The 18,975-nt window shown below is 58.3% G+C and overlaps 1 protein-coding gene across 6 annotated transcripts; it reads left to right on the top strand.

The window, feature by feature from the left end:
- Positions 1–139: 139 nt before the first annotated feature.
- PLCD3 (phospholipase C delta 3) lies at positions 140–18,775 on the top strand. Of its 6 annotated transcripts, XM_047845411.1 has the most exons (16): positions 288–426; positions 1,156–1,318; positions 9,639–9,800; positions 9,919–10,147; positions 10,433–10,564; positions 11,534–11,762; positions 12,219–12,420; positions 12,602–12,746; positions 14,014–14,166; positions 15,300–15,434; positions 15,526–15,688; positions 16,395–16,511; positions 17,116–17,282; positions 17,523–17,658; positions 17,734–17,883; positions 18,063–18,775. In XM_047845411.1, exons 2-16 carry the CDS (start codon positions 1,314–1,316, stop codon positions 18,149–18,151), a joined length of 2,214 nt encoding a protein of 737 aa, XP_047701367.1. In that variant the 5' UTR covers positions 288–426; positions 1,156–1,313; the 3' UTR covers positions 18,152–18,775. The 6 variants fall into 6 exon arrangements, with proteins under 6 accessions (XP_047701365.1, XP_047701364.1, XP_047701366.1 ...); XM_047845409.1 differs by lacking the exon at positions 1,156–1,318 and having other exon boundaries at positions 140–426; positions 9,930–10,147; XM_047845408.1 differs by lacking the exon at positions 1,156–1,318 and having other exon boundaries at positions 141–426; positions 10,435–10,564.
- Positions 18,776–18,975: the final 200 nt, after the last annotated feature.

Below are 18,975 nucleotides of genomic sequence, written 5' to 3' on the forward strand. Positions count from 1 at the left end.
AAAGGGGCAGCTCCTGGCCTGGGGTCGCCACCCAGCTCCCCGCCACCGCCCCACGCCTCCCCCGCTCCGTCCTCGGCTCCGCCCCCTCCCTCCCCGTCCCTCCTTCTCGCGACCTCGTCCCTCCCTCTTTCCCTGCTCCCGACACCTCCTCCCCCCGACTCCCTCCCGGCGCCGCTAAGTTTCTCCGCTCGGGACCGCGCGCAGAGCCGGGGCCGGGCCGGAGCGGCGCTCCCCGCTGCCCTGTCCCCGCGCGCAGACCCCGGGCCCGGCCCCGGCCCCACCGAGCCATGCTGTGCGGCCGCTGGAGGAGCTGCCGCCGGCGGCCCGAGGAGCCCCCGGTGGCGGCCCAGGTTGCGGCGCCCCTTCTGCTTGCACCCCCGGACGGCGACACCAAGAGGCCCGGGCTGCGGGCGCTGAAGAAGATGGGTCAGTGACCGGCGGGGGCGGCTCGGGTGGGCGCCGACTGCCCAGAGGTCCGTCTGGGGGGTGGGGGGTTGCGGGGTGTGCGGGCGAGCCGTCGCGGGTTTCCCAGCTGCGAGGGGCTGTGTGGAGCCGGGCGAGGGTTGGAATGCCAGCACCGTTCCGGCGTGGGGGTGGTCATACCTGGGGTCACCCGACATTCCCGGGAAGAGCGAGGCGCCCGGGTGGCCTTTGCTTCCCACCAGGAGGCGCCCGCGGGGCGTGCCGGAATGGGCGTTTGGGCGCGGATGGGGGGGGGTCCCCGAGGACCTGGTGAATAGAGTGGGAGAGACAGGCTTGGGGTGTCCCTCACTCGCCTCCCCAACACCCTATGCCGTCTCGGGTCTGCGGGCGCCCCCGGGCATCCCGGGTTCTTGGCCGCCGTTAGGAAGGCAGGAGAGCTGTGGGGGAGGCCGGCCTCTCAAGCCAGCCCTCCAACCCTGCAGCCCCCACAGGGGTTGCAGCAGCCACACAGCACTGGTAGGACTGGTCTAACTGGTGAGAATACTGCCCTTGGAGTCAGAAGGGCAGAGTTCCCGGCTCAGGTTTGGGGGAAGTCACTGCAGGGAAGAAATGTAACTGTGGCTTATTAAGCATCTCCCAGAGACTGGCCTGGCCCCGGGTAGTTACATCGGTGGCATCATTCAATTTTCCTCACCCTCCTGAGAGGTACCCGGTATAATTCCCCTTTCACAGATGAGAAAACCGATTCGGAGAAGGCGAAGAATTTGCCAATGACCCCACAGCTTGCTAAGGGCAAAGGCTGCCATGGTGGCTGTGCCCAGCCACGCTGCCCCTGCGACCCTCTCAGAGTCTGAGCAAAGTGTGACCGGCTGGCTGGTTGAGTGGCTTGAATGAGGTGTGTGTGTGTATTTTATAAAAATGTAAAGCACCATGAAACTGAAGTGGTGTGTTGGAAGGGCTGTTAGTAAATAGTTAATGATGGAGAGGTGGGGTGTGGGGCTGGGGGAACAGGGCAGGGCTGCCCAAGAGATCAGTGTGAATCAGGGGTGCCAGTTGCCCGTCTTGCCTTCTCTTAGATACTGCCCCCACTTGTTTTTACTCTACCTCCTGTCACTCATTCGATCGGAATTGATTGAGAGCGTTGACTATGTCTGAGAGAGCCTGACACTCTCCTTAAGGAGACTAAGACACGTGATCTTTGCCCTCCTGTCCAATCATTCATGCATTCAGCAGACATTTATTGGGTGCCTACGGTATGCTCTGTCCTGGAATTCAGCAACAAACAAGATAGACACAGTTCTGGCCCTTCGGCAAGGAGGTCAGACAATGAAGCAAAGAAATAAGGCTAGGAAGGGAGAGGGAAGTCAGATGCTGGGGAGCCAGCGAGAGCCCCGGCGGCACCCCAGAGCCGGAGGGAGGCCCAGGGGAGAGGCAGGTGGGGGCCGTGTCCTCAAGGCCCCTCCTTAAAAGGCCAGTAGGAGCCCCCAGAGGGCCTCAGGCAGGAGGAAGGGCTTGTGCAGAGCAGGGGCATGTTGTACATAGGTAGGGGGGAATCGGGGAGACCCAGAGGAGGAAGGCTGGGGAATCAGTTGGTCAAGCCATGGTGGTGCTCAGACTTGGGCCGGTGCAGCCCGGATGTGATTCCAGAACCACCTAGGGGGTGGACTGGGCTGGACTCTGCAGTCGGTGGGATCTGAAAGGTGTCTCCGGTGAATGGCAGTGTCATTCTTTGGGCTGAGGAGCAGCGGTGCCTTGGGGAGAGGAGGGTGGCCGCGGGGAGGTGAGGTGCCACCGAGACGTCCAGGGCTGGCACTGGGCCAGAGAAGCAGTTCCAGGAGTCAGCCACCGCAGGGGCTGTGGCTGCTGGGAGGGCTGGGGTGATGCCCCTGCATACCTGCCTGCTTCTTCATTCCACACATATCTGCTTAGCCCTATCAGTGTGCCACGGGCGCTGTGCCAGGGGCCAGGGCGCCAGAGATGAATAGCACAGCGCTCAGCCCTCGGGGAGCACACAGTTTAGTAGCAAGAGACACTTGAAGACAAATCATTACTGCCGAGCCCGGGACTCAGCGCTCACTGGCTGAGTAAAGCGGCACGGGAGCTCACGGCATCCCCCACTGTGACACCATCAGGAACTATGTGGGTGTCAGAATGTCACCTGGGCTGTCCTCCCTTCCCACCACTGCCCTGTCCTGCTGAGTGACTGCCAAGAAAGGAATGTCCAGTTTCTGGGGAATGCAGCTTCCCTGGGCCTTACTGACTCCAGGGACAGGGTGGAGACCACACCCAGGTGTCCTGGGGCCTGGCCCTTCGGGCCATCAAGGCCTAGGCCCAGCACCTAGGTAGCTTCCCCTCCCACAGCAACCCCAGCTCCTCCCAGGATGGCCCCCTGTGGCCACACCCCTTAGGCTAACAGAGAACAGATTTTATTTCAGGTCCCCTCAAGAGACCAGGGCAGGGAGTGGCCTGGAGGTCGAAGGCTCCAAGAGGCCCAAGGAAAAGAAAGGGCTTTTCAGGCCATCCTGGGGGGAACACCACTCCCACACTGAGTGCGAATCATCTGTGGAGCCTGGGGTCCTTCTCCTGTCCCTTCCCCCCGTCGGGGGCGCTGCGGGCTTAGCCTGTCCCCAGGAAGCCAGAGAATAGCTGGAGAGAGCTTGAGTTCAGTGAGGCCAGACATAGTGCTGAGCTTGCATCAGTCCAGAACCTACTTAATCCTTGGCACCCTGGGGGGTGGGGGCGGGGCGGGAGGGGGAAAGGTGTTGCAGCTGTCCTCACTGGTGCAGACCCGGTGGAGAGGGTGAAGTCACCAGCCAAGGCCCACAGGGCTGAGAGGCAGCCGCCAAAGCCTAGTTTTCGATGGTGGCTCTTTACTGCCAGAATTAATGAATACTAATTAACACATTTATAACACTATGCCGAGCGCGCTTTTCACATATTAGCTCATGTAATGCCCACGATTGTCTGAGGTTTGTGGTACCTTGAGCCTCATTTTACAAGTGAGAAACTGAGTTTCAGAGAAGTTCAGAGCTGGGAAGTAGCTGCGAGAGGATGTGAACCCAGGCGCCTGGCACAGAGTCTAAGTGAATGAGTGAGGGATTGATGCCTGGAGATGGCCTGCTACTCCCATCCCCCACAGAGGCCCTGCCAGCCTCTAGAGGTGTCCTCATAGGCTTGCCAAATAAAATACAGGATGCTCCGTTAAATGTGAATTCCAAATAAACAAACAAATGATTTGGGACAAACTTATACTGAAACATGACTCGTTGTTCATCTGAAATTCGAATGTAACTGGGCACCCTGAATTTTATCTTGACAACCCTGTCTCCCCAGAGCCCCTGTCTGTGCCTGTGCCCCTGATGCCCCGCCCTGCCCCTAATCCTCCCAGCAAGCAGAGCACTGAGTGGGCAGAATCCTGCTCCCTTTCCTCCCCAGCCTGCACGCACCACTGATTGCCACAGGGGCAAGGGGGCTCTCCCCATGGCCTGCCCAGGACGTCTTCTGCAGGGTGAGTGGGGCTGCCGTGGGTGGATCTGGCAGCTGGGGGTCCTGGCAGGTGCCTGGCCTGGCGGGGGGTGGGGGTGGGGCCCGGGCCCCGGCGGCCGTTCTGTCTGAGCCGGGGGCATGCTGTGCCCCCTCCTACGACCTCTGCCCCCAAATGGGCTTCATGCTCGTTCTGGCCTTGCCGGGAGGGGTGCCGCCACCTTTGCCGCACTGCGTCTAGCCAGGGACTGGGGAAGCACTGCCTGCCTTTCCTGACTTTGTTGACTCTCCCAGGAATGTTATGGACTCTGGCGCTGAGCTCCACCGGGCTCTGGCCCCAGGTGTGGCAGCCAGCCCAGGCCAGGGGGACACGCTTGATACCTGAAGAGCTGGGGCTGCCTGCTGGCCAGAGGATTAGGGCGGGAAGGTGTTTGGGCCCCCTCGCCTTGGATACTCCCTCCCAGAGCCACCAGGAAAAGCTTCTCTTCCTCTCCTCCCCCACTTGGCATGAAGCTGTCGGCCTTTGCTGTTCCCTGCATGTCTCACATTCCTGCTGGAGCCCCGTGTACCCTTCCCGTGTGTGCACTGGAGCAAGCACGCGTACACACACACACACACACACACACACACGCACACACACGCACACACCCTATATGCACACACCAACCTACACACACACCTTTGCTGCAGACCTACCCTTTTCACACCCTGCTGCCTACCTATTACCCCTCTTATCTACACACCCTGTAGCCACACAGCAGCCCCATCCTCACCCTCACTGCTGGTCTGCCCTGGCCCCTGCCCACCCACTGCACTGCCCCTGCGTCCCCCCTTGCCTTGGGTAACCCACACTGTTGTCCGCATACACAACTTACCCTGTCCGCATACCCAGCTTACCCTCTCATAATTCCAGTGGCCCATCTATGAAAAAGGGACATTAAGGATCAGAGATGAATTTGACTTTCCCATGGCCCCTTCCAGCTCTGCCACTGAGACAGTTTCCCGCCCTCGACCTTGGCCACTCACCCAGAACTGCTCAGGCCTCAGACCACACACAGACCAAACCGCCCGGGCTGAAGGTGATAGTTGGGACACTGGGCCTGTCCATTCCTCACCTCCCCGTGGCCCGTCTCTGAGGGCTGAGATGAGCGGTTGGCCTAGAGAAGGTGTCTGAGCCCCACTGACAACACTGAACGAGGCTGGAGAAGGGCCCATCTGGAGGCCATGAGACTGACAAGGACAGACTTATGGGAATACCTGGCTCCCTCTTCCCTCCAGGGCCACTGCCTCGCTTTCCTTTATTATAATTTATCGAGTGCCTACTGTAGGCCGGGCCCTAAACTGAGTGCACCATGTGCATTAGCTCATTCCAGCCACACACAGCCCTTCAGGGGGTTAGGTACCCCCCAACTCTCAACCCATCCTGGTTCCACCACCTGCCGCCCCAGGACCCTGGATAAGTTAATTGCTCTGTGCCCCTTGAAGAGCTTTATTGAGATATTAATTCACATATCATACAATTCACCCCTTCAAAGTATACAATGGTTTCTGGCATATTGCGTTGTTATTTTTTTTTTAACTGTGGCAAAAAATATATAATAAAGTTGGCCACTTTGACCATTTTGAAGTGGCTAATTCAGTGGCATTAATTATATTCGCAATGTTATGCATCCGCAGTGTTGGGCTAGTTCCAAAATGTTTCCATTACCCTAAACAAAAACTCTAGCCGTTAACCAGTAATTTCCCCCCTCTTCCCTTCCCCTAGGCCTTAGTAACCTCTAATTACGTTCTGTCTCTGAATTTTTTTTTTTTTATTGAGGGATATGTGACATATAATCCATTTCTATGATTTTGGCTACTCTAGGTACCACATATAAGTGGAATCATATACTGTCCTTTTACGGCTTCAGGGTGAGACCAGATTTCCCCCTTTCTTTTTTTTTTTTTTTTCAACATTTATTTATTTTTGGGACAGAGAGAGACAGAGCATGAACGGGGGAGGGGCAGAGAGAGAGGGAGACACAGAATCGGAAACAGGCTCCAGGCTCCGAGCCATCAGCCCAGAGCCTGACGCGGGGCTCGAACTCACGGACCGCGAGATCGTGACCTGCCTGAAGTCGGACGCTTAACCGACTGCGCCACCTAGGCGCCCCAGATTTCCCCCTTTCTATGGCCGAATAATATTCTACTGTCTGTCTGTACCACGTTTTGCTTATCCATTCATCTGTTGACGGACCTCTGGGTTGTTTCTATCTTTTGACTGCTGTTCATCATTTTTAGTGCTGTTGTTTCATGATTATTACTCCATCTGTTCAGTCAAGGTGGCCACAGCACTGGCCCAGCCCAGCTCCAGGTTCAAGGCAGAGATGTTTAGATAGATAACCCACGGAAACCACAAGAGGCAGACAGGATGCACACCTGCTCCAAGCAGGTAGGAATGAGGTTGAGGAAACATCTGTGTGTTTGGGGCCTGGCAGGACCTATAAATGTTTACTGGGTGCCTGGGCAGAGAGCCAGGTGCCTCCTAGCTTCACTGCCCGAGGCCTGACCTCACCCCCTTACCTCCGTTGGTCCTGCCCTTCCTGTCTGGCACCCTAATCCTCTCACTCTCTCAGGGGTCAGAAGCTCAAGCAATGGGGAAATAATGTCACCTACCCAGGGACTCAGCACCTGGCTTGGCCTGGCATTGAACTCCCATTCTGTTTGGCTTTTCCATTGGATGTGGGGGCGGCGGGGGCAGTGTGGTCCAAGGAGCAGTGTGGTCCAGGGGCCAGTGCCAGTTGGGCAGGCAGACTGGAACGTCACCCTTTCCCCCAACAGGCTCCTGGGGAGCCGGGGAGGAAGGTCAGGAGCAAGGGCCCTCTCAACGTGGGAACCTGTCCCAGTGGAGGGCTGATCAGAAGTTCAGGCTCCCCGTCGTCGCGATGTTTTGTTTGCGGAAGACTCAGGACAAAGCAGGCCCTCAGTGACTCACCTCCATTTCCGGCCTTAGTCATTCACCAGTCCCCCTTCTCCCCACCCTCCCCAACTATGGGCTTGGCATTAGACGGATGGCGGGGTCAGGGGAGGTGGCCCCAGCTGCAGAGCCTGGTTGTCAGGGGAATAGGGGTTCCTCTCCCACTGAGAGGAGGTAGAGGAGGGGCAGGCTTGGTTGCTGTGGCATTACAGGTTCTGCTGAATGTCCTGCCCCCCAATCCATTGCTTCTCAGGCTGAAGGAATTCAGAAGCTGCCCAGATGTGAGTGTAGGGGGCTGAGGTCTGGTGAGTCTCTTGGCTTGGTGCCTGCCACATTCTAGCTCCTTGTCTGGAAAGGACAAGCTTTCCTAGCTAGGGGGCACCAAATGGGCACTGACCCAGGGGGCTCGTCTAAATCCCGAGAGCCATTAGGGCCACAGGCTAACCCAAGGGGGGACTATAGGCTCCTCTGGATGGTAGGTTTCTCCTCCTGGCCCTGAGACAGTGATTCTCAGTCATAGTCACCCTCAAAGTCACAGGATAGGTTTTTAAACATAGATACCCAAGTCCCAACCCACACCTGCCAGACAAGAATCTCTGGGCTGTGGGTTTTGCAAACCCCTCCAGCTGATTCTGATCACAGCCAAGGTTCAGAAACCCTGGCCCATAAGGAAAGGACAGATAGGGTAGGGCAGGGGGCAGAATAAATTTAGTTCCCCCAATTGCTGGTACATCTGCCTCCCCTATCAAAACACTGGCTGTGAGTCTGGCTCTGGGATGAGCACTGTAGTGCAGATATGAGACTTCATCCCTGTCCTTGGGTTTATTAAAGTTGACCGAAATTACAATTTAGGTGGGGTGTTTGTTTTAAAGTAAAAAGTGCTGTTGGTGATCAGGGAGGGAGAATGCCCATTTGAGGACAAACCAAGGAAGGCTCCCTGGAGGAGATGGTGTCTGAGCTGGTCCCTGAAGGACTCCTGTGTGAGGAAGAGAAGCAAGAAGGATCCCACAAAGGTTCCAAGAGAATGAGAGAGGAATGTCCTGGGATGTAGACTTGGTTCCACAGGCCAGAGTTTACAACAAGCAGGGGTCTTGGTGCCACAAAGCCTAGAGCCAAAGCCAGTATTGGGGACTTGATAAGATAAAGGGGGGGGGGCACGTAGGTGGCTCAGTCGGTTGAGCGTCCGACTTCAGCTCAGGTCATGATCTCGTGGTTTGCGGGTTCGAGCCCCACGTCAGGCTCTGTGCTGACAGCTCAGAGCCTGGAGCCTGCTTTGGATTCTGTGTACCCACCTCTCTCTGCCCCTCCCCCACTCATGCTCTGTCTCACTCTGTCTCTCAAAAATAAATAAATGTTAAAAAATTTAAAATAAAATAAAGGGAGGAAGAGAGGCCCACTGTCCTGTTCATTTGGCCCCTACCGTGGTGTTTTAGGGGGTTTTTTGTTTCAATTTGATTTGGTTGCCAGCACTGAAAAATCTGGAGGCTTCCCATAGAAATCCAGCTTCCTGTTCTCTGGAAACTCTGGGCCCTCATCCATTCCTGGCTGCCCTCCTCCTTCCAGTATGCTGGATTCCCACTCTTTCTGTTGTCCCCTGGCTTGTAAACCCTTGGTATTGACCTCTAATGAGACAAATCAGAGCAGGGCAGCATCTTGACTGAAGTTTGGATTTTGCAGGAGGTACTACTGTGGCCTTCATTCTGTGCACAGAGAACATGAGGCTTAGAGCAGTCTCAGGTTACTGCCATCCAGGCTGTGTAACTCGGAAGTGACAGAGGTGGGATTTGCCTCCCTGGACCCTTGAATTTGAGTTCTGCTCCCCCCACCCCCCGGGCCCATGATAGCAAGGAGAAGGGACAGAGGAGCAGAGGGATTCAGTGTCGTGGCCATGGGCAAAGGTGCTGGAACTTGACCTCCAGGGTTCGAGGCCTGCTTCCACCCCTTCCTTCATAGCCTTGGAATTCTGGCAAGTCACTTAAACTTCTCTATACTTGTTTTCTCCCGAGTGAATGCATGAGTTGGGGCAGGCGTGCAGTACATGTTCTGTAAGCATTTCTTCTTATTAAGGAAAGCGGACACTGTGGAGAGCACGTGCGGGGTTAGGTGGGATTGGGACAATGGCTGGGCGAGGGGGACTACCAAGTGGCACAGACCATGCTTCCAGCTGGACACAAAGAGGATAGATGCAAAGAGGCTGCAGGCTGGGCAGGGCAGGGCTGGTCCTGGAGTCCTTGGCCTATGACCGTGGAGCCAGGGTGGCCTCTGCTGTCCTCCCTGGTCTTGGGGGGACAGCAGAGGTTAGCAGCTTGGGTGGCAGCAAGAGAGTCTGGGTTAGATAGTGAGACTACCTTTTTGATGGTCAGGGTTTCACGTCAAGGGAAAAGGTTGCTGGTGGCAGATTCTGGTCTTGAAGTCTGGAGGCCCGGATGGAAGGGAGTGGCAGAAAGGGTGACCTTTAGGGAGGCCTGAGTCCCAGGCGCTGCCTGAGGGCTTGCTCTGCTCTGAGGGCCTCCGGAGGCAGCTGCTTGGTGGAGGTACGGGCACCCTCCCCAGGGCGGCTGGGTGGGACACACCAAGCCAGCGAGTTCCTGGGGCGGAAGAGACTATAGCCAAACCCACCACTGGGGACGAGTTACGCTAAGGAGAGGAAGAGGGGCCTGTGAGGACTTGCAAGGCTCCAGGCGCAGGAAGGCAGGCCGGCTGCCAGCCGGGACGAGGGTGGAGGGAGCCAGGGCGAGGCCGGGCCCCGACGTCCTCCGGCCTCCCTCCCGCGCAGGCCTGACGGAGGACGAGGACGTGCGCGCCATGCTGCGGGGCTCCCGTCTCTGCAAGATCCGCTCACGGACGTGGCACAAGGAGCGGCTGTACCGGCTGCAGGAGGACGGCCTGAGCGTGTGGTTCCAGAGGCGCATCCCGCGCGCGCCGTCGCAGCACATCTGTGAGCCGGGGCGCGCGGCCGCGGGGCGGGCTGGGGACAGCGGCCGGGTCCCGCCGCCCTGACCCGGCTGCGCGTGCTCCGTCCTCCCCACCCCCTCCCCTTCCTCGCCCTCCCGCAGTCTTCGTGCAGCACATCGAGGCGGTCCGCGAGGGCCACCAGTCCGAGGGCCTGCGACGCTTCGGGGGCGCCTTCCCGCCGGCGCGCTGCCTCACCATCGCCTTCAAGGGCCGCCGCAAGAACCTGGACCTGGCGGCGGCCACCCCGGAGGAGGCGCAGCGCTGGGTGCGCGGTCTGGCCAAGCTGCGCGCGCGCCTCGACGCCATGAGCCAGCGCGAGCGCCTCGATCAATATCCTGCCCAGGGGGCCGGGCGTGAGGGAGGGTGGGGACGTGTCTGGGGACCCCGCGGGCTGAGCCCGGGGCCCCTAGTCTTCAGAACCGAGGCTGGTGACGCCGCCTCCGTCTCTGGGAAGCTCCGTCCTGGCCCCGTGTAGGGAGGGAGTCCCCAGGCTGAGGGGAAGTAGAGCCCCTAGACCCGGGAGCCCCCAGAGCCAGGCAGTGGTGGCGACCCTGTCAGTTACCTGTCGGCTGGGGGCGGTGCCCAGGCTGTTGCTGGTATTTCCTGAGCACCCACACCTGGATCCACTCCTATCTACACCGGGCCGACTCGAACCAGGACAGTAAGATGAGCTTCAAGGAGATCAAGAGCCTGCTCAGAATGGTCAACGTGGACATGAACGACATGTATGCCTACCGCCTCTTCAAGGTGGGCTCCTGCCCCCACTCTGACCTTTGAGTCACCATCCTTTGTGGACAGAGTGGCCTCTCCCTGTGGGAAGGCCCCATCTGGGCCTAGTTAGCCTTTTACCCTCCCCCGAGGCGGCTGGGCCAGGATGGGAGTACTGGCCCAGAACATTCCTCACCCTCAGGCAGAGCTGGAGGAGGGGCGGGGCGCGGGGCAGGGAGGGTCCTCCCATACCTCCAAAGGAAGCAGCAGAGCTGTAGTTTTCATTGCTTGGAGTCTGCAGGCAGCCTTTGCACAGGTGACCACGCACGGCTTGCACGTGGGAGTGCGAGAAGGAGTCAGCTCACAGGCACACGCGCGCATCCCCCTCCGCCGTGGCCCATGTGGCCCCTCCACGTGTGACCAGATACACCCCACATGTGGGAGCACAGACAGGGGTGCACGGGGGTGGGCTCCGCATCGATGGCCCAGCCAGGGCACGTGGCAGACGCCTATGTGACCAGCCTGAGACCCTGAAAGACAGAAGAGCCATGGCCCCGGTACACGGGGGCCCACAGCTCCATGTGGACTGCTCCACGTGCAGTCGCACTTATTTGTTGCCCTTTGACCCTGGGTGTGAATTGGAGACTGTGAGGATGGTAATGCACATGCACGGGAGGGGGAATTACGGCTCGTCCTGCCCTTGGGCCACTGCTTTTCCTCCCACATCTGGATTTTTGGGGCGGTAGGTCATGGGCATACGGGACAGGCACTAAACCCAAGCGACCTTCCTTAGAATCCCAGCCCTGCAATTTACCAGCTGTGTGAGCTTGAGCAACACCCAGAGCCTCGATAGCTCCCGGTTTCTCTACCTGTGAAATGGGGGACATCTGCCTTCCTAGCATTGTAGGTGACAGAGGTGTCCGTGCAGGCCAGCTTTCCCAGGGTGTCAACCCCCCCCCCCCCCCCCCCCCCCCCCGCTCCTCTGAGCTCCTCCCTGCTGCCTTCTAGGAGTGCGACCACTCCAACAATGAGCGGCTGGAGGGGGCTGAGATTGAGGAGTTTCTGAGGCGGCTGCTGAAACGCCCCGAGTTGGAGGAGATCTTCCATCGGTACTCCGGCGAGGACCGCGTGCTGAGCGCCCCTGAGCTGTTGGAGTTCCTGGAGGACCAGGGCGAGGATGGCGCCACGCTGGCCCGTGCCCAGCAGCTCATCCACACCTATGAGCTCAATGAGACAGGTGGCGGTCTGACAGACAGGGTGGGGGTCAACACGGCCCTGTCTTGGCATCTGACAGGTCTGGGCTTCTAGCTAAGCGTGCGCTGCGATTACTGGCAGTGGGTGCCATCTTGGGCAGGCTACCTCGCCTCCTGGAGACTCAGTTGCCACATCTGTAAAATGGCATAGTAGTGCACCCTCCTCACAGGGTTTGGCTGAAGATGAAGTGGCATGACTTCAGGGGGCACTGGGCTGGCTCAGTCGGTAGAACATGTCACTCTCGATCTCGGGGTTGTGATTTCGAGCCCCACGGTGGGTGTAGAGATTACTTCAAAGAAGTCAGTAGCATCGCTTGAGTAGAGTCCAGTCTGTAGATAGGTGCTCATTAGTACTAAGTAGAGTGAGCTTTGGGGGCACATGGGGCCAGACGTGGGGCTCCTCCCTGTGGCCTGACGTTCTCTTCTGCCCATCCCCGCAGCCAAGCAGCATGAGCTGATGACACTGGATGGCTTCATGATGTACCTGTTGTCACCCGAAGGGGCTGCTCTGGACCCAGCCCACACATGTGTGTTCCAGGACATGGACCAGCCCCTCTCCCACTACTTCATCTCCTCCTCGCACAATACCTATCTGACTGACTCTCAGATCGGGGGGCCCAGCAGCACCGAGGCCTATGTTAGGTACCATAGCAGGGATGGTGGGGTGAACACATCTGGGAGCCCAGCTTGAGGGTGACATGGGGCTCGAATCTCACCGTGGGCTTCCGGCGGGGAGGGGGGGTGCCTACCTGGCTCGGTCTGCCGGTTGCTGTGCCCTGTGGCACCCACAGGACACCTTGCCTGTCCGTCTGTCTATCCATAGGGCCTTTGCGCAGGGGTGCCGCTGCGTGGAGCTAGACTGCTGGGAGGGGCCAGGAGGGGAGCCCGTCATCTACCACGGCCACACCCTCACCTCTAAGATCCTCTTCCGAGATGTGGTCCAGGCTGTGCGTGACCACGCCTTCACTGTGAGCTCCGAGGACCCCCATGCCCAGCCCCAGAGCCTTCCCGATGACCCCAGCCATCTTCAGTCCTTCCAGAAAAAAAACCCTTGCCCAGAGAATCACTCACTCACCAAGTGTTGCTGGGACAGCTGGCCAGTGGGGTAGAAGAAAGCTGAGAGGCTCCCTTCCCCTACTTTCATGTTTATTAAATGTGTTAAAATCACAAAATGTCTAGCAGAAAACTTTAGGAGTAAAAAGGACCTTTTTTTAAAAAATTTATTTTGAGAGAGAGAGAGAGAAAGAACACAAGCAGGGGGCAGGGGCAGAGAGAGAGGGAGGGAGAGAAAATCCCAACCAGGCTCCGCAGGGCAGCACAGAGCCCAACACCGGTCTCAAACTCGCAAACCATGAGATCATGATCTGAGCCAAAACCAGGAGTCAGACGCTTAACCGACTGAGCCACCCAGGCACCCCAAGAGAGGACATTTTAATCCTAACTCCCAAAGGGAAAGCCATGACAGAGAAGCTGGGCATGGAATCTGCATAAAATTGTAACTTCTGTCAAGCTATACACAGATCTTACCCTCAAAAATGATGGGCTTGGGGGTGCCTGGCTGGCTCAGTGGGAAGAGCGTGCAACTCTTGATCTCAGGGTCATGAATTCGAGCCCCATGTTGGGTATAGAGGTTACTAAAAAAGTAAACCTAAAAAGAAATTTAAAAAAAAAAAAAGACTGGCGTGGGGGGAAAAGTTTGTAACATAAACAACATGGTCAATGTCATTAACATATAAAGGGCATTTATAAAACAAAACCATCTTGGGGCGCCTGGGTGGCTCAGTCAGTTAAGTGTCCGACGTCGGCTCAGGTCATGATCTTGCAGTTTGTGAGTTCGAGCCCCGCCTTGGGCTCTGTGCTGACAGCTCAGAGCCTGGAGCCTACTTCCGATTCTGTGTCTCCTTCTCTCTCTGCCCCTCCCCTGTTCACGCTCTGTCTCTCAATAATACATAAACGTTAACAAAAATTTTTTTTAAATAAAAAATAAAGCAAAACCATCTCTGCAGCTGCCCTCAGCTTCCCAGACATACCACCCTTTCCCCGAGACCGGAGATCTGCCCTCTGTCTCCCTCATGGACACACTGGCCCCAGAGTATGTCCCACATTCCACCTCCTCAGCCCCCAGTGTGCCTTTGCCTGCCTGTCCTGAAGGGGCTTGGGGTCCAGGTGTAGTGGGGGAACCTGGGAGGGGGACGGGGAAGTGGCTCTGAGCTGCTGCCCCCTCCCCCTCTCCAGCTGTCCCCATACCCTGTCATCCTGTCCCTTGAGAACCACTGCGGGCTGGAGCAGCAGGCCGTCATGGCCCGCCATCTTCGCGCCATCCTGGGAGACGTGCTGGTGACACAAGCGCTGGACTCCCAGAACCCCGAAGAGTTGCCATCCCCAGAGGTAGTGAGTGCCCCCCAGACTCCCAGCCGGGTTGGGGGCGGGGACCCGGCTGTTGTCCACCATCCCCCACTGCTGTGCACCTCCCTGGGTCAGGACCCCTCACTTCTCTCTGCCTCAGCCTTCCTCTGCCCCTGCACTCAGTGGCCATCTGCCACCCCGAGGTCTCGTCACGCTTCCCCCCTCCATCCTTCCCCACCCCTACCTCACCGCCACCCCACCCCCTCACCTGGCACCCAGGGCCTTCCATGCCCTCACCCCCACCCCGCTCTGCCTCCCTACCGAGTCCCTGCAGACTCTGCCATTCCTACCTCCAAACCTTGGTTGACATGTCCCCTCCACCTGAAGCTCCCTTCCCAGCCATCTACTCTTGCCCACCGCCACCTGCTTAGAATTCTAGCTCAGTGATAAACCACCTCTTCCGTGGCCTTAGAAATTTCCTCAGCTCTCTGGCCCGAGGTGGTTTTTCCTCCCGAGCCCCAGAACCTTTTTTCTGCCCCCTCAGGACATTTGTGTTTTCTCCCCTGCTCCTTGAGAAAACTCTCCTCCTCCTCGCAATCCAAATATGCAGAGAATGTTGATTCACCTTTGTGTGTGTGTGTGTGTGTGTGTGTGTGATTTGATTTTTTTATTAGCATGAAACATGGTTAAAAAAATCGAGCTGTGCAAAAGTATATACAATGAAAAATGGGTTTTTCTCTGCCCCTGTCCAATTTCACAGGAAGTAGCCATCTTTAAGTTTCTCGTCTGTCTTCCCAGAACTTTCCCATGTGTATATACCTAGCTATGTACATAGCTACCTTTCAAATGTTACACAAAGAAGATCATATGATTACGTGTTCGTGTTCTATAGTCACTTTCTTTCATGTGAGATATTTTCTGAAGAGGGCACCTTTTCTTTCAGTCTTGAGCTGCCTCAACCATTGTAAGGGCTGCTGTGTGGTCTTCTGTTTGGAGGGACGTCACTAGCCAGTCCCATGATGATGGGTCTATACGTCGTTGCCCATTTTTTCCTATTAGAAACATCACTCATGTTCTTTCCTGCTCCCCACCCCCAGTCAGCCCCTCACATAGTGGGGGTTGAATGGCTGACCTAGGGGCAAGAGGGCATCATCCTTCCATACTGGCCTCTCCAGCAGCTGAAGGGCCGGGTCCTGGTGAAGGGGAAGAAGCTGCCAGCTGCTCGGAGCGAGGACGGTCGAATTCTGTCCGACCAGGAGGAGGAAGACGAAGAGGAAGAAGAGGCAGAGGCCACAGAACAGAGGCGGCGGGTGAGTGGGCCTGGCTGGGCCGGCCTGGCCTGGGCAGGGAGGGGCTGCATGGGGAGGGGAAGGACAGGGGGGCCGGAACCCTGCTCTGAAGCTCATCTCCCAGGCCAAGCAGATCTCCCCTGAGCTGTCGGCCCTGGCCGTGTACTGCTGTGCCACCCGCCTGCGGACCCTGCGCCCCAACCCGGTCCCACCCCAGCCCTGCCAGGTCAGCTCCCTCAGCGAGCGCAAGGCCAAGAAGCTCATCCGAGAGGCAGGTAGGAGCTGGGACGTGGGGCATCTGGGGGCAGGAGGCCCCGTGGAGGCCTGCAGGCTCCTGGTGGGGGGTACCCTGAAGTTGGTGTCTGGAAAGGAGATTGAGAGGGCCTCCAGGGCAGTGAAGGGGTCAGGAGGCCCCCAGATCGGGGCTCAGGGAACGAGCACCCAGCATGTGGGCAGCACCGGGCCAGCATGGATGGAGGGAAGAGGGCCCAGGGAGGAGGGAGGCTGCTGCCTGCCTTTACTGGGCTCAAGCTTGGTGGCAGGGCCAGACACAGGCAGGAGTAATGGTGCAGGGTGATCAGTGAGCCGTGGTGGGGGCTGGGGGAGTCCCACAGCGGGTGTGCGGACAGGAGAGAGAATTCCAGAGCAGGTGACGTCTGCGAAGACCCCAGACCCCTCCAAGGCGGGATGAGAGCCGGGTTGTCAGCCTGGGGCCCCGCATTCCAGGCATTGAGTTGGGGGATTTGGGGCTGGGATGCAGTGCTGCATTGTGGGAGGGGTCCTTGGCTCTCTCTGGGTTTCGGTAGCCTCCTCTGAGAGGTCCTGTCAGCCCTGGGGCAGGGGGAGCCGGCGGGGTGGGGGTAGTTCAGCCTCTGTTCCCAGCTTGTCCCTGCGGTTGGGGCTGGGGAGGTTACAGGCCCTGGTGCTGGGTGAGGGACACCCCAGGGGCCATCACAATCCTGCGCCGACTTCCTCCCCCAGGGAACAGCTTCGTCAGGCACAATACCCGACAACTGACCCGTGTCTACCCACTGGGGCTGCGGATGAACTCCGCCAACTACAGCCCCCAGGAGATGTGGAACTCAGGCTGTCAGCTTGGTGAGTGGGGGCAGCAGGAGCAGGGGAGTGGCCTCCAGGGAACCATGAGAGGCCCAGGCAGTGATGGGGCCATACAGCTTTTCAGAAGGTGGAAAAATGTGTTTTCTTGGTAATAACAGTTATTAAAATAATTGTCAGGAAAGTAGGTGGGGAAACACAAATCAGACACATTTCTTCCTGACAGTGTAAAGTCTCACATTTTTCATGAAGGCAAAAGTTAAAAACCTCCATTCCCATGTGTCCCCCCCCCCCCCCCAACACACACCTGGCAGTCCTACTAAGTCAACACTGACAAGAGTGGGCTCTGGAGGCTGAGCCCCAACAAAGGAGCAAAGGAGGGGGATATGGTCCCCTTGAGGGCAGAAATGGAGATACAGAAACCCAAGGTTTCCTTGGGCCCAGCCCTGGCCCAGGCCTATGCCCAGCCCAACCCTCTGGCCGTGGGAGATACCAGGGATAAAGGGCCGGTGACAACGGGGGCTGGGACCCTTGGCTGCTATGATGCACCCCTAAGCCACGGTGGGAGTGGGTTGTGAGACCCTGAAACTGAGCAGTGAGAGGAGGGCCACTAAGAGCCCCTGCCCTGACCCTGCTGTGTCCACAGTGGCCTTGAACTTCCAGACACCAGGCTACGAGATGGACCTCAATGCTGGCCGCTTCCTCATCAACGGGCAGTGTGGCTACATCCTGAAACCTGCCTGCCTGCGACAGCCCGACACAGCTTTTGACCCTGAGTGTCCTGGACCCCCCAGAACTACTCTCACCATCCAGGTCAGCAGCCTGGACCAAGCCCTACTCTGGGGTCCCAGCTGGTTCTGGAGAGGTCCTAGTCTGCAGGGCGCCGGCCCGAACGGCTTGGTGTGAGGGCGGTCTGAGTCTCAGTCCCATGCGGGGAGGCTCAGGGTGAGTGCCGAGGGCAAGGGGCTTCCCACCCTAACAGAGGGGGCAGGCAGCCATGGGCCCTGGCGGGGGGCGGGGGGCTGGACCGAAGCTCCCCTTCATCCCCTTCAGGTTCTGACTGCGCAGCAGCTGCCCAAGCTGAACACCGAGAAGCCAAACTCCATCGTGGACCCCCTGGTGCGTGTCGAGATCCACGGGGTGCCCGCAGACTGTGCTCGAAAGGAGACCAACTACGTGCTCAACAATGGTGGGTGGGCCTGCCGGGGGGAGGAGGGTGGGCCTGGAGGCCAGCTGGCTCCTGACTGCCAGGCCTGCACCCTAGGCTTCAACCCCCGCTGGGGGCAGACCCTGCAGTTCCAGCTGCGGGCTCCAGAGCTGGTCCTGGTCCGGTTCGTGGTAGAAGATTATGACACCACCTCCCCCAATGACTTTGTGGGCCAGTTTACACTGCCTCTCAACAGCCTGAAGCAAGGTTGGTGGGGACGGACAGGGATGGGGGTCTGGGCCTCTAAGGCCCTGTTCACCTGGGCTTTGCATCCCCTCTGAGAGCTTGCCCCCCGAGCCCAGGGGTGGGATGTGGTCCGTGAGCCCACGGCCCAGGCCCGGTGGGGTCGGGGACAGAGAACCTGAGGCATGTCCCCCTCCCCACAGGGTACCGCCACATCCACCTGCTTTCCAAGGACGGGGCCTCACTGTCACCAGCCACACTCTTCGTCCACATCCGCATCCAGCGCTTCTGAGAGCCGGACTGACCCACCCTGGGGTTCCTCGGGTGCCAGTCTACACCCCGTGGCGGAGGCTCTCTCCTCCTCCGCAGTAGAGGGGTGGTGGGAGGACCAGCCCCTCCAGCCTGCTAACCCTGCCCACTGGCTAGACTCCAGTCTCAACTGGGTGCTGGGGGGGTGGCCTTGGCCCCTCCTGAGAACAGGCATCAGCGCTTTCTCCTACAACCCTGGAGCCTTGAGATGGCCCCCACTCCTTGGATTCTCGGCCCACTCCCTCGTCATGGCTCGTGAAGAGCGAGGCCTGTCGTTGCCAGATTTGAGGAAGACACATGAGCCTTGAACTCCTCTCTGCCCCCCCGGGGGGAGGCCATCCCAGCCTCCTTCCCCCAGAGTGTCCGGCCCCCTCCTTGTCCCCTAGTCCACGCCAGGCCTTAGTGCCCCCGAAGGCCCTCCCCTCGCTAGGTTTCCCTGGGCTCCTCCCTCAAGCTCTTGAACCTGAGCTCCCTTCCCGTCTTAAGAAGGGAAAGCCGAGGAAACCTGGGAGTAGGTTTCAACTTGTGCCACAGAAGAGCCCTGGAGCAGACAGAACAAGACCATTGGTTTAAAAAAATAAAGAAGCATGGGCGCCTGGGTGGCTCAGTTAAGCGTCTCTCGGTCTCTGAGTTTGAGCCCCTCGTTGGGCTCTGTGCTGACAGCTCAGAGCCTGGAGCCTGCTTCAGATTCTGTGTCGCTCTTTCTCTGCCCCTCCTCTGCTCGTGCTCTCAAAAATAAATAAATGTTAAAAAAAAATTTTTTTATAAAGAAGCAAGTTTACCACTGCTGCACCCTGAGCCCTCTGA

This window comes from Prionailurus viverrinus, unplaced genomic scaffold (assembly GCF_022837055.1).
Source record: "Prionailurus viverrinus isolate Anna unplaced genomic scaffold, UM_Priviv_1.0 scaffold_35, whole genome shotgun sequence".
NCBI classification, from domain to species: Eukaryota; Metazoa; Chordata; class Mammalia; order Carnivora; family Felidae; genus Prionailurus; species Prionailurus viverrinus.